Below are 14,546 nucleotides of genomic sequence, written 5' to 3' on the forward strand. Positions count from 1 at the left end.
TCTTCAACAATCTTAATGTCCCCATCGCCGAGCACAAGGTGGAGGGTCCGTCGCAGGCTATCACCTTCCTCGGGGTCAGCCTAGACACCAACACTATGCAGGCCAGCCTTCCCCCGGATAAACTGACCCGCATCAGGACGGTCATGAGGGACTTCACTCATGCCAGAACTTGTACCAAGAGACAACTTCAGTCCCTTCTTGGTATGCTTAATTTTGCTATGCGCATCATCCCCCAGGGGCGCTCGTTCGTGTCACGCCTGTTAGCCTTGTTATCCCACTCCCAGGACCCGGAGCAAGTACTCAGCCTGGATTCCGCGGCTATGGCAGACCTAGCCATGTGGGAGGAATTCTTATCTTCTTGGAACGGAGTGTCCCTGTTCGTCCCCTCCGTGTCCGCCCTTTCACCTCGGGTGGTGACCGACGCGGCGGCCTCCACTGGCTTTGCGGCGATCTTTGGCAACCTCTGGCTCGCAGCCCCCTGGCCTCCACAGATACTGGCTATTCCTGGCTTCACTGAAACGTCCTCCCTGTTTGAGCTATATCCCATTGTAGCCGCTGCACACACCTGGGGCCGCAGCTGGTCGGGCCAGATGGTGGTCTTTTCTACAGATAACCTGGCCACTGCGGAGATTGTTAATAAAGGCAGGTCCAGGTCTCTACAGATTATGTCCTTCCTGCGGCGACTGACCCAGCTCTCATTATTGTTTCAGTTCAACCTTCATTGTTCCTTTGTTCCCGGCAAATTTAATCAGGCGGCGGATGCTCTCTCCCGCTTTAACTTTGTTTCATTTTTTAATCAGGTACCCGGAGCCGAACCAACATCAGCAGCTATCCCGGACTGGTCTCAACTGATCTTGGATTAGCCCCACACTTGTCAGCAGCAACGCAACTCATCGATCACTCCCTCTCAGACAATACCCGCAAGGCCTATCAGTCGGCCTGGAGGGCCTTTAGTCGCTTCACATCATCTCACAATACAGAGTCCTCCCGGGTCAAACAAGTCCTTGCCTTCCTTTCCTACTGCCATTCGGACTTGGCATTATCCTTTAACACAATCCGCTTGTACTTGGCCGGGATACAACACTTCACGTCCCTCCAGGACCCTACCAAGCCCTCCTTATTTACCTGTCACGCCGTCCGGGCTCTCATGCGCGGCATTCAGAAACGTCGGCCAGTTTCCAGCGTCAAACGGCTGCCCATCACAGGCGAAGTGTTCAGGGACATGTCAGACATTTTGGCCTCTTCACCTTTCGGTCTCCATGTCAGTGTCGTCCTGCAAGCAGCCATACATCTGGCCTTCTACGGCTTCCTGCGCCCAGGCGAGTTTACCTGCAGTAGCCCCTCGGCACGTATGCTGTGCAAGCACCATCTAGTCAGGTTCGAGGACCACTTCATCTTGCACTTAGCGGTTTCCAAGACACAGCAGCTTGGCCCAGGGACGGACATACATTTCTATAAGACCTACAACCGCTGGTGTCCGGTTACTGTCCTCTCCCGCTTGTTGACCCTTTTGGCCGATCAACCAGGGACTGGCCCACTTCTACCCTTTCACTCAAAACCTCTCAACGCAGCCCAGTTCATGGAGCATGTCAGGATACTCCTGGGCATCCTTCACCTCAATCCTGCGCACTACTCAGGACATTCGTTTCGCATCGGGGCAGCTTCAACGGCCTCCCGCCAAGGGGTCCCGGTCCATGTTATAAAAAAGTTGGGCAGATGGAAGTCCTCCTGTTTTGCACGTTACGTACCCAATCCGCAGATTGAGATGGCCCAGGCCTTTGTCAAGCTTACCCAGTAACAGTCTGTGTTCAATAAAATGCTTCCCCTACCTGAGTGTTTTGCCCCCTTATTTTGGTATACCGTACGTTAGACCAAGGCACACTTTCAGGTCCATTTCAAGTAAGCAAGTTTATGTTATCCTTGTCTGTCATCCTTATCCGTATCGGTCAGAGGGCTCTACACCATAAATAGAAAGGCCAGTATGGTGGCCTGAAATTATGGGTGGAGCCCGGTGGTATTTAAGCAGCCGTTCGCCCATCCTTCCTCGTCGGTTCCAGTGCGCGATACCCGCCCACCCGCCCCTTTTATCAGGCCTTTACTCTAGCACACTCCTCATATGAGTACTCATTTCACCCATTTCATATTTATTTCATTTTAAGGTATGCCCCCTTATTTTGGTATACCGTACGTTAGACCAAGGCACACTTTCAGGTCCATTTCAAGTAAGCAAGTTTATGTTATCCTTGTCTGTCATCCTTATCCGTATCGGTCAGAGGGCTCTACACCATAAATATATATATATATATATATACCGTATATATTTTTTTTTTTTTTTTTTTTTTAAGTTTATTCTGAGATTTATTCTGAGAGCTGCATTTACTGTTCAAATGTTTTCATTTTTTGCAATTGATCTATTGCTGTGCTAGCTGCTTTTTTTCCATTGGCACAGTATATTTGCTTTATATCTTTCATATTGCGACAATTACAGTACACCAGTTATGAAATCATTTTTTGTGAAACATAAGATGCAATGTCCAGTATAATCAGTCCAAACATTGAAAAATCTTACACGTGGTATTTCCATACTCAGGAGGAATAACAGAATGTGTTTTGGGGTGTAATTCTAAGTATGTCCATGTTGTGTGTTAAAAATATCTTACTAAACTGAGGTTATGTAAAAAAATATACTTTCATTTTCTTTCACATTTTCCAAAAACTTGTGGCAACATTTTTATTTTTTTTTAAAAGACTCATTATCCCTCCCATAACATACATGGGGCAATGGGGTGTTTGCTTTACAAAATTGAGTAGTTTTGTGGGTGTTTCCACTATCTTGATGCTCGAGGGCCGCTGAAAATGTGTCAACAAATTAGGCCTGATTCACTATGCATTTTTAGTGCTTTTTGCAGATTTGCACTACAGAATGTGTTCCATAGGAAACCATGTTAAATGGGCTGTAGTGCAAATCTGCAAAATGCATTAAAAATGCATAGGTGTGAATCAGGCCTAAGAAACGTAATTTATGTTCTTTGTAAGCTTGAAAACTGGAGTTAGTACTTACCGGTAACTCCTTTTCCGGTGGTCTTCCAGGACAGCCCTTGAGAGATGGAGCTCCTCCCATCGACACAGGAAACACATTGCCACAGTTCAAAAAGGCGGTCCCTCAGGTCCCTGGTCAGTCATTCACCAAGAACCAAAGGATGGAAATGCAAAACATATAAACCATAACAGGTAATAACATTAGTACATCACTATAATCAAATAAAGGGTGGGATCGTGCTGTCCTGGAAGACCACCGGAAAAGGAGTTACCGGTAAGTACTAACTCCAGTTTTCCCAAGTGTTCTTCCAGGACAGCCCTTGAGAGGATCCCCAAGTACTTCCCAGATTAGGGGGGGGGGACCACGGCCTGGAGGACTTTCCTCCCAAAGGCCTGATCCTGACTAGACCGACCTGACATTAGGTCCAGTCGGTAATGCCTTGTAAAGGTGGAAAAGCTTGACCATGTGGCTGCTTTACATACCTGCTCCGGGGTGGCACCAGCTCTTTCTGCCCAGGATGCAGACAACGCTCTTGTGGAGTGAGCTTTTATACCCTCAGGAGGATCTCTATTCAAGGCCTTATACCCCTCTGCTATAGCTAGCCTAATCCATCTAGCTATGGTTACTTTTGAAGCTTTTTGCCCCCTACGCTGCCCGGAAAAAAGGACAAAAAGGGAGTCAGAGATTCTGAAAGGATTTGTTACTTTTAGATATTCTAGAATACACCTCCTCACATCCAATAAATGAAAACGTTCTTCTTTCTCATTTGCTGCATTTTGGCAAAATGAGGGGAGGACAATATCTTGTGACCTATGGAAGCTAGATGCTACCTTTGGTAAGAACCCAGGGTCTGTCTTTAGAATGACTCTGTCTTCTAGGATCTGTAGAAACGGTTCCCTGATGGAAAGGGCTTGGATTTCACTGACCCTACGGGCTGAAGTGATTGCCACCAGGAGTACTGTCTTAAATATAATAAGCCTTAGGGAGACCTCTGAGATAGGCTCAAAGGGTGACCCCAAGAAAGCTTTTAGTACAACTGCTAAATCCCAGGATGGGACTCTGTTGACTCTGACCGGCTTACGTCTAGCGACTGCCTTACAGAACCTAGTGAAAAAAGGATTTTGCTGTAAGCGTTCATCTAGGTACACACTTAAGGCAGCTATCTGTACCTTAATAGTACTTAGGGTTAATCCTTTGTTTACACCTTCCTGTAAAAACTGTAGAATATTAGCCGTATTCATGTTTTTCTCCTCACGGCTATTCAGCCAGCTATTAAATTTTCTCCAGACTTTTTTGTAAATAGCCCTCGTGACTGGTTTGCAACTCTGTAGTAAGGTCGCAATTACCTCATCCGTCAGGCCCTTACTCTTTAAGATTTCCTCCTCAGTAACCACGCTGAAAGCTTCAGTGTGGCCACCTGCGGATGATAAAGAGGTCCCTGCGACAGGAGATCCTGTCTGCAGGGAAGCCTTAGAGGAGGACAGTCTGTCAATTGTAGCAACGCTGTGAACCATGGTCTCCTGGGCCAGAACAGTGCTACTAGAATCAAACAGGTTTTCTCTGTGAGGAAGTTTTCTAGGACCCTCGGGATGAGATGAAGAGGGGGAAAAGCATACGCCAGACTGAAAGTCCACGGAGTCTGCAAGGCATCTACAGCCAGGGGCTGATCTCCTGGGTTTAGCGAGCAAAAATTGGGAACCTTTGCATTCCCTTTCCGCAAAAAGGTCTACTTCTGGTTTTCCCCAGTGAGTTGTTATAAGATTTAATGCCTCTAGGTGCAAGGACCATTCTTGGTTCGAAAATCTTTGTCGACTCAAGAAGTCCGCCGTGCTGTTCAGCTCCCCTTTCAGGTGTACTGCAGAAATGATTCCAGATTGGCTTCTGCCCACTGGAAAATGCATCTGGCTACCGACATCAAACGAGGACTTCTGGTACCTCCTTGTTTGTTTATATATGCTACAGCCGTCATGTTGTCTGAACGGACTTGTAGATGGTGACCCTGTATTGTGGGCTGAAAGGCTAAAATAGCTCTCAGGATTGCTGTTAGCTCCTTCCAATTGGAGGAGAAACATTTCTCTTCCGGGGTCCACTTGTCCTGGACCCATCTCGAGCCGAGGTGGGCTCCCCAGCCCCAGCTGCTCGCATCCGTTGTCAGTGTTGAAGTGATAGGAAGGACCCAATGAACTCCCTTGTTTAGGTTCTCCCTATCCTTCCACCACCAGAGGGAGCGTTTTATTTTTGAAGGGATCAATACCTCCTCCTCCAGATCTCTGCCCTTCAATTGTTCCAACAGAAATCCCTGAAGGTCTCTTTGGTGGAACCTGGCCCATTGTACGGCTGGAATGGCTGCCGTCATAAGGCCTAAGACAGACATTACCTCCCTCACCGTACATTTGGGGCTGCATTGAAGAAAAGATGTTCTCTGCCACAGATTCAAAATCTTTTCTTCCAGCAGTATAATTTTCTGATCTACAGACTTGATCCAGTAACCTAAATACAGGATCTCCTGTGTTGGGGTTGTCTTGAATTTCTCCTGACTGACAATCCACCCTAATCGACTCAGGCTGAGTTGAGTCAACTCCAGATCCTGAGAAAGACGACTCTCCGAGTGTGCTGTTAGAAGCAGGTCGTCTAGATAGGGAATAATCGAGACTGATTGAAGCCTCAATGGAACTAGTGCCTCTCCGAGAACCTTGGTAAAGATCCTCGGGGAGGATGATAGACCGAAGGGGAGTGCTCTGCACTGAAAGTGGTAAATTTTTGTGTCTATCTGCACTGCCATCCGAAGGAATTTTTGGCATTCCTCCCTTATTGGAATATGCAAATAAGCATCCCTTAGATCCAGGGTAGCCATAAATATCTCTTTCTGAAGAAGATTTTTTATGGAATAAATGGACTCCATCTCTTGTAACGGATGGAGCGATTCAGTGGTCGGAGGTTCATAATAAGTCTGAGCCTCCCTGACGGCTTTTTTACCACAAAAATGTGCGAGTAAAAACCGTCCCCTTGTTCCTGAATAGGGACTGGTGTCAATACTTCTTGATCCACCATTTCCCCTATCAGTAAAGGTAAGGCCCTGGCCTTTTCTGAGTGACTTGGAAGTTTTGTCACCAAAAACTTTGAGGGAGGGCTGCTGTGGATTTCCAGCGCGTGACCCCTTTTTATTATATTTAAGACAAACTCGTTCGAGGTTGTCTCTTCCCACTGTGGAAGAAATTTGCTTAATCTTCCTCCCACAGGAACCCTGACGTCACTGGGGTTTGGGGTCCTGACTGGGGCGGTTAAAAAGTATGCCCCCTTTCCCCTTATGTCCCGACCAATGCTTTTTGTGGGTTGAACTCTTCTCTGATTTAGAGGGTTCCTTAAAGGGACAAAAAATTTTCTTTGAAAATGTTTCTTTTTTGCGGGAAAGGTTTTCTTTTTATCCGCCGTCCTTTCTAAGGCGGAATCTAATTCAGGCCCGAAGACTAAGTCTCCTGTAAAAGGGACGCTGCACAGGCGGGTTTTAGACGCCGTGTCTCCCCCCCAAGTTTTCATCCATACTGACCTCCTTGCTGCCACTGAAAGTGCTGCCGACTTAGCCGTAAATTTTACGGAGTCCGTGGAGGCGTCAGAGATGAAACTAGTGGTCTTGAAAAGCATAGGGAAGGATTTCAAAAGCTCCCCCCTAGGAGTGCCTGCTTTTAGATGTTCCTGCAGTTGTGACAACCAGAACTCCAGGTTTATAGCTACACAAGAAGTGGCTAGAGCTGGTTTTAAGTCTGCCATAGAGGCATCCCAGGCCCTCTTTAAGACAATGTCTGTTCTCCTGTCCATGGGATCTTTCAAATGGCCCATATTCTCAAAGGCCAAATCAGCCTGCTTTGAGACTTTGGACAGAGGAGTGTCTAGTTTAGGATTTTTATTCCAGACCACCTCTGGGCTCTCATCAAAAGGGAACCTTCTCTTAAGGGAATTAGGAAAGAAAACCTTTTTATCCTGTTCAGACCACTCCTTAAAGGACAAGGTCAGAAAGCACTTTATGTATCGGGAAAAACCATTGCTTTCATTTTCCCCAGAGCCTCATACATCTTATGTCTGGATAACTGAGTTTCTTCCTCCTCAATTTCCAGCGTATCACAGATAGCGCCCATTAGCTCATGTACTTCCTCAAGAGACAGCTTATACTTTGAGGCTTTAGATGTTGCTTGATCCTCTTCCTGATCAGAATCTGTATCAGAGGAATCAGGGCTAATCAACGTGGGGCTAGGCTCCCTGACCATACGGGGCTCCCCTGAGCTGGGTGTTGTAAAGCATGGTGAGGAGGAAATTGCAGTTGTTCTATTAGTGGAGGCAGCTGAGCCTACATCGGTGATTAACTCCCGGACAGACTTAAAAGTTGACCCCATTTCCTCTTTAAAGGAGCCCAAAAATTTAGCCAAGGGGGAATCTGCCTCAGATTTAAGCAAGCTTGCAATGCATTGCTTGCATAGGGCCTTGTTAGAGCCAGAGGACAACCTATTCCCACAATTAGGGCACTTTTTGCGGCCTGCCTTGTCTTCCTTTGGTAGCTCTTTAGCCTGAAAATAAGAAAACTAATTTTTTTTTGCGTCAGCTCCATGTCCCTCCTTAGAATCACCACCACTGCATACATCCTTAACTGCGAGTTAACCACCACCGTGGGGCACTACAGATCCCAGCCTACAGACACCACAACTCCTTAAACCACCAGAGTAATAGCATGCCCAGCAGCCTACCTGGGATTGGCTGGTGCCTGCCTCAGCCGGAGTATCCTGGGGAATAACCTCCATGGTCCCCCTCTGCCGCTCCGGATCCCGCCACTAGTCCTGTATCGCTGGATGCTGGTCGGAACAGCACAGGCACAGCGCTGGCTCTCCCTCTCCTCCCTGTGCCCTAGAGACCCGGAACCGGAAGTCTCGGCACGCAGTGATGACGCGGTTCCACCGGAAATGACGCTCGGCGTCTCCGACCCCACCGCAACAAGGAGCAGAGATGGAAGGTTCCACTCACCGCTCCTGGGGGAAACCGGCGTCATTCTGCCCCTGGCCACCTCGGCACTGGAAGGAGGAGGGTAACGGGTCTGCTCCGATTCAGCTGGACGGTACCCGAGCCACAAACAAACAGGTATGGACCCTACTGCAGCCAAAAACCAGGACCCGGTCCCCTTTGGCTTACAGGTTCTCAGGCAGCCCCTGAGAGGGGCCTCCAGGTTCCTGGCAACATGTTCCTCCGACAGAGGAAACACAAATGACTGACCAGGGACCTGAGGGACCGCCTTTTTGAACTGTGGCAATGTGTTTCCTGTGTCGATGGGAGGAGCTCCATCTCTCAAGGGCTGCCCTGAAAGAACACTTGGGAAAGTGCTGCTTAGATTTTAGGCCCTCTATGCGGATGTAAAAAAAAGCTCACATATGTGGTATCCCCATACTCAGGAGAATAGCAGAATATTTTATTGGGTGTAATTGTAAATACGCCTATGCTGTGTGTGTGAGAAATAACTTCTCAAAATGACAGCTTTGAAAAAAAAAATGTATTTAAAGTGGAGGTCCGCCCACCATTGCAAAATGCACATACTGCAGCTACTGACTTTTAATAATCGGACACTTACCTGTCCTGGAGTCCAGCAATGTCTGCACTGATGTTTCCATCAGCTGTCGGGTGCTGCCGCCTCCATTGCAAATAAGGGAATCCAGCAGTGTAGCCTTGCAGCTTCATGTGGGGAACCCTACTGAGCATGCATGAGGTACCGCTCCTCTCTCCTACTGGCCCAGTGGCCAGGGAGGGAGGAGGAGGGAGCCCCGCAGTGACGTCAATACCCGAGGCTGAGGCTCCCGGAAGTGGGGACAGCATACCTGTGAAAGACGGGTATCCTGTTGCCCCCCCCCCCCCCGAAAGGTGCCAAATATGGCACTGGAGGGGAGGAGGAGTACAAGGAGTGGAAGTTAGACTTTTGGGTAGAACTCCGCTTTAATGTTTTCATTTTCCCAAAAATTGTAGCAATAAAATGTCAAGTTCAAAAACTCACCATACCTCTTATTAAATATATTTGACTGTCTAATTTCCAAAAAGTGATGATTTTGGGGGTGGTATTCGTACTGTCCTGGCCTTTTGGGATCTCAAGAATTGAGATTGGCTGTCAGAATATCAAGACTGATCAATTTTCAAATATCTATATTATATAAATACCACCAAAACAAAGCTATCTGTTTCAAAAAATGTTACAAAATGTATTTTGGTACGGTGTTGCACAACTGAGTAATTATTCAAAATGTGAAATCTGAAAAATGGCCAAATGGGGGTGGAACAGTCCAGTCTTGAAGTGGTTAAAATACATTTTTTTTTGTTTATATTTTACATTCAACAGCCTTTATTTGAAAGTAGTTTAAACATTTTGTTTAAGGGCCGGTTCACACTGCAGGCGATTCGAGGCGACACCGACTTGCCTCGCCGCGACCTGCCGCGACCTCAGCGGCAACTTGCAGATGACTTCTGTATAGAAGTCAATGCAAGTCGCCCCCAGGTCGCCCAGAAGTAGTACAGGAACCTTTTTTCTGAGTCGGAGCGACTCGAGTCGCTCCTCTCAGAACGGTTCCATTGTACAGAACGGGGGCGACTTGCGAGAGCGCGGCGAGGCGAGTCGTGTCACCTCGCATTGCCCGCAGTGTGAACCGGCTCTAAACATTTTGTTTACTCTATGCTTTGCACAGTGATATCTGCAGCCTCTCAGTTTCAGTTTTCATTGTCACAGTGTCCATCCCTGTGCATGAGACAGGGAAAAGCTGAAGCTGGCAGCTTGGTTTATGGTAAAAACATTAATCTACAGACTTCAGTCTGTAGCAGCTACTCTATGGGTTTGTCTAGACAGATATTTCTGCTCTGTCTCTCTCTTCCATTTTCACCCCTCTTCCTAAAGAAAAATGGGCAATTAGAAGGCATGAACACAAGGGAGTAGGACCTTTATTATGAGACAATGAATGTGGGGGCCTATTCACAAAGCCAGGAGGAAAAGGGAAATTACATGAGGAGAAAAACCCCACATTGGTAAAAAGATTTTGGTTTGCCACTTCACTTTTAAAAAACATATGACAGAAGTATGGAAGCTGCCATTTAGGTCTCCTTTTGAAAATGCTAGTTGGCTAGCTTAATCTCACGTTTTATTTACAGACCCAGTAGAAACATTCTTTAACTGTGATGTGTCAAAGTGTTGAAATTCGTTACCACTATAATTTGTTCCAAGTCAGTGACTCAAAGTTTGGAAACCAATGCTTCAGTAGTCAGGACATTAAACTAGTATTCTCAAACAGTAGTTCAGAAATGGTAGACTACATAATTGTCCAATGAAATGAGTGCTTTATATCTGAACACACATGAAAAATATAGGCTCTGGGGCTAATTAAATAAATGTAAGGCCAACTCAAATCAGCCATAGAACCTGTGTTCAGGTTTGAAGGTCGGGGTGGCAATCCTACAGGAGTAGAACTATCATTTGGACTGGAAAAACACATTAGCCTGTTCTCTTAACCCTTTCATGGCTTTTTTTAAATAGTTTATTTTTATTATTATTACTACAGGTGTGAACCCAGAGAAGAAAACTGAACTTCCAACAAGCAAAACATCAATAACAAAAACAGGAATGGCCATCCTCAAAGATTGCTGTGGGACCACCCAGTGCAGCATCATGTAACGCACAGGCTCCATCTGGTTATCCAAATTCTTCTAGAAGTTGCTGGCTGGGTTCTTTAAGAGAGGGTTCAACGCATCTAGAATCCTGCTGCCAAGAACTGTACATGCTGTAGATAATACAGCAACACATTTAACAATAGTGTATCAATAGTGAATCCCTCTCTGTTGCATGGATCACTCAACAAGCATGTTTAAAGAGAAGCGTGTATGTACCAAGAGATATAAAGAATATATATATATATATATATATATATATATATATATATATATATTACTGGATGGACAGTAAACAGTTCTGAGTGATGATTACTTAGTAGAAATAGTAGTCTGTGTTGTCACCTCCTTTCAGATATTAACATGCTGTGTATGTAGTATGACTGAATATAGCTATCAGGTGACCAATGTAAAGCCCTAGAGAGTGAATTCCTATACAATGCAACAACATACAGCAGTTGTGTCAGTCCTCCAGGATTACCTTAAAGGTGAGAGGTACATCCCATACAGCTCAGTACAACCCAAAACAATATGCAGCTGGATAAGAAACAATTTGACCTTTAAGACAAAACACAATAAGTTGAAACCAGTCAGAAATCATCTTTCACTGGCCTGAAACAAGCAACTAGTCCCTGAAGTCTGTATTTGGGGTAGAGGAGAAAAAAAAAACATGTCAATGTTCTAACCATGTTATTTAACACAGACTTTTCAATTATTTCCTTGTTTGCTGCTATCCAAATGGATTTACCATTTCATAACACATTTGCTTACAATATTACATCGCATTTAAATCAGCCTAACAATTTTGATTCAGGTAGTCTAATTTTTACACAACAAAAAAAGCAAATGTGCACCAGTAGTAGTACAGTATTAGAAACCTAGCAACACATATCAACTTTGTTACATCATCATTTCGTCACTTATAAGCAAATCAAATCATCAAGTCTAAAGGAAGCCATATATGACCTAATGCCTGTTGGTGATGTTCCTGGCTTAAGCATAGTGTTCACCAATAAAGCAGTCTAGGGCTTCCCTGGGGATCGGTAACTTGCACCTGTCAGAGACATTTGCAAGATGTCCTAGTCATTCCCAAAGCACATTACAGCTGGTGACAGGCTGGGTATATGTGTAACACTCCATGGGTCATGGTTAGACATGCATCCTTCCATGCCCATCCCAAGGGTTCAAAGTGTAGGGACTAGGAGTCAATTGAGGACTATGTTATGCTCAAATCACACGGAACTATTTTAACTTGTAAGTGGGTTAATGAGACGTTCTGAGCCTTCATAGAGATGCATGTATTTTTTAGGCGTTCAATCAAGTTAAATTGCAGCCATTACTTTAAGGGAGGCTATAGTGTTTTTCCTTTTTACTTTCCTATTTTAAATTGTAAATGTGATAAGCTTATTGTAAAGAATTTCATGAAGGGGTGTTAAAATTTTAAAAACCTTGTTTCTGTGTATAGTATTTAAATATTTTACAGTATGTAGAAGCAACGGCATATCTACCCATCAGACAGGCTAGCTCTGCTTAGTACTGGAAATTATTGCTCCTCTGTGTTTCTTATATGACCCTAAGAAAGTATAGGCTGCATTTAGTATGATTTATTAAAACAGATTTGCATAAAGCGAAAGTTACTCATGTAAACCAGTTGGCTGTCTGACATGCAGACAAGACACTGCCACTAAAAATCTAGGCTTGCAGGTTTAATTCTTTACCCAAGGGGTTGCCCAGGGAATGTGTCTCAAATCTGTATGCACTTTTTGTGAACTTATAGTGAAACAGTATGGATAGAATTTGGTAGAATCACTTGGTAGTAAAGTCAGAATTAACCCAAGTTAACAGCCTGAAACCTGCACTGATAGAAAAAAAAGACAAGGAAGCATTGGCGGCTCTCATATTTTTTACACTCACAGTTTTCTGTTAATAAGAAAATGACAATTACATTCAATAATATATACACGCACACTTATAGAGGAACTTCACCCTTATCTTAATAGAGAAGAATGGGTTTCCATTATTTTTTTTTTTTTTTTGCTTAATCTTAATCCTTGTGAGCTACTAGTACCTACAACTCTTTCCTGTACTCTGAGAAGTGCGCCATTTCTGTTAAAACAGAGATAATGACCTGGGAGAGGGACTACAGTCTTCTCTGCAGTGGCAGATGGTGGTTTTTTTTGGGGGGGGGCAGCAATTGCCCCCCCACCCCCTGTAGGGTTCAGTTCAGGTGTGAATTCAGGTAAAAGTTTTCACCTGAATCACACTTGAACTGGTGAACAGAAATGCACCAGACTCAGGACTGCAAACCGCAGTCACAAATGTGTGAACCCAGCCTTAGGCACCTTTTAAAATATTTAGCAATGGCAGTCTTCAAACATATACTTAGGGTCCTTTCACACGGGGAAGATCAGTGCTGATCCACCCCGTGGATATCCGTTTGCTCAGCGGGGATCACTCCGTCGATCCCCGCTGAGCAGGGAGATGACAGGGACAGACCTGTCACAGCGCCGCTCTCCCCTATGGGAGATCAGATGACGACGGACCGCAGTATCGGAGCGGGTCGGATGTCAGCGGACATGTCACCGCTGACATCCGACGCTCCATAGAGCTCTATGGAGCATCCGTTCAGGTCCGCCTGAAAAACTGACAGGCGGGCCTGAACGGATCGTCAGTGTGAAAGGGGCCTTATAGATAATTGCAGATTTTAACTATTGGCAGGTGAATCTATCTCCCTTTACTACCTGAAACCCTGAGTCTGCCTCCTGGAACAGGTGACAATGAATATAATATGATGCAGAAAAAAAAAAAAATGCTGATCTAAAGAGATCTCACAGTATACAGACTAGATTTCCCAAGAAGGTACTTTTGATGTAGCTTTCCCACAGTATAACTGTGATGCCAGGGCTAATTCACCTGTGCCTCACTCAACCAGGAAAAACAGTAATTTTAAGTTAAAGAGGAACTGTAGTCTGCTTATATAATTTGTAATAAAAACATCTTTGCCATTCTGAAGCTTCCCTCCAACCACTCTGTATATTATTTTATATATACTGCGATTCTGTACTTGCAAAATATGCTGCAGAAACCTCCCTCCACCAAGTTTGGCTACAGCCATTTTAACTGTGGGCAGCTGAAGTTGCTGCCTGTTCACTTCCTGGATTTACACCGAGTCACACCTCCAGCTCTGCAGCTCCCATTGGCCCTCTTATGACTCACCCCCCCTCTCTTCTTGGCAAACTCTCATGAGAGTGAGAGAGAGAGAGAGAGAGAGAGATGTGCATGATGTCTTAAGCCTAGGCTTTTTACCAGGCAAGAAAAAGGAAATGGGCTGTATAAGGTATTTACAGGCAGAAAAAATGTTTTACTATCCAAAGTTAAAACAAGGGCAGAAGATTTAATAGATGGAAAGTTGAAAAAAAAACACTTTAAGTAAATGTTTGTTTAACTAATAAATGTATGATGATTTCATATCAGCATGCATAGCTTAAAGCAGTGGTCATCAACCCTGTCCCCAGGGCCCACTAACAGGCCAGGTTTACAAGATAAATGAAATACATCACAGGTGATATCATTTGCTGCTCAGTGATTGTAGTATTCTAGTCTGCATCTCCCCAAGGTAATACAGAAAATCTGGCCTGTTAATGGGCCCTGAGGACAGGGTAAATGACCACTGATTTAAAGGGTGGAAAGGTCCACTCTAAGGACAAAAAAACCTTTACAAAGCTGAAAATTAAACATAATCCAAGATATGTTACAGCAAGCAAGTAATGTTAAAATGTCCTCCAAATGCACTTGCGTTTAAATAAACTTAAAATGTGTACATGCTGAA

At 44.9% G+C, this 14,546-nt stretch overlaps 1 protein-coding gene across 2 annotated transcripts in view; it reads left to right on the forward strand.

The window, feature by feature from the left end:
* The window catches only part of BMERB1 (bMERB domain containing 1), a 589,325-nt gene extending 575,596 nt beyond the window's left edge, over window positions 1-13,729 (forward strand). For both annotated transcript variants that reach the window (XM_077448915.1, XM_077448916.1), the window contains one exon: window positions 10,612-13,729. In XM_077448915.1, coding sequence (XP_077305041.1) covers window positions 10,612-10,724 — 113 coding nt within the window. In that variant the 3' untranslated portion in view covers window positions 10,725-13,729. The remainder of the gene's footprint in view (window positions 1-10,611) is intronic.
* Window positions 13,730-14,546: the final 817 nt, after the last annotated feature.

This window comes from Lithobates pipiens, unplaced genomic scaffold (genome assembly GCF_037356315.1).
Source record: "Lithobates pipiens isolate NorthernLeopardFrog02 unplaced genomic scaffold, aLitPip1_a1.2 Scaffold_22, whole genome shotgun sequence".
Lineage (NCBI taxonomy): Eukaryota > Metazoa > Chordata > Amphibia > Anura > Ranidae > Lithobates > Lithobates pipiens.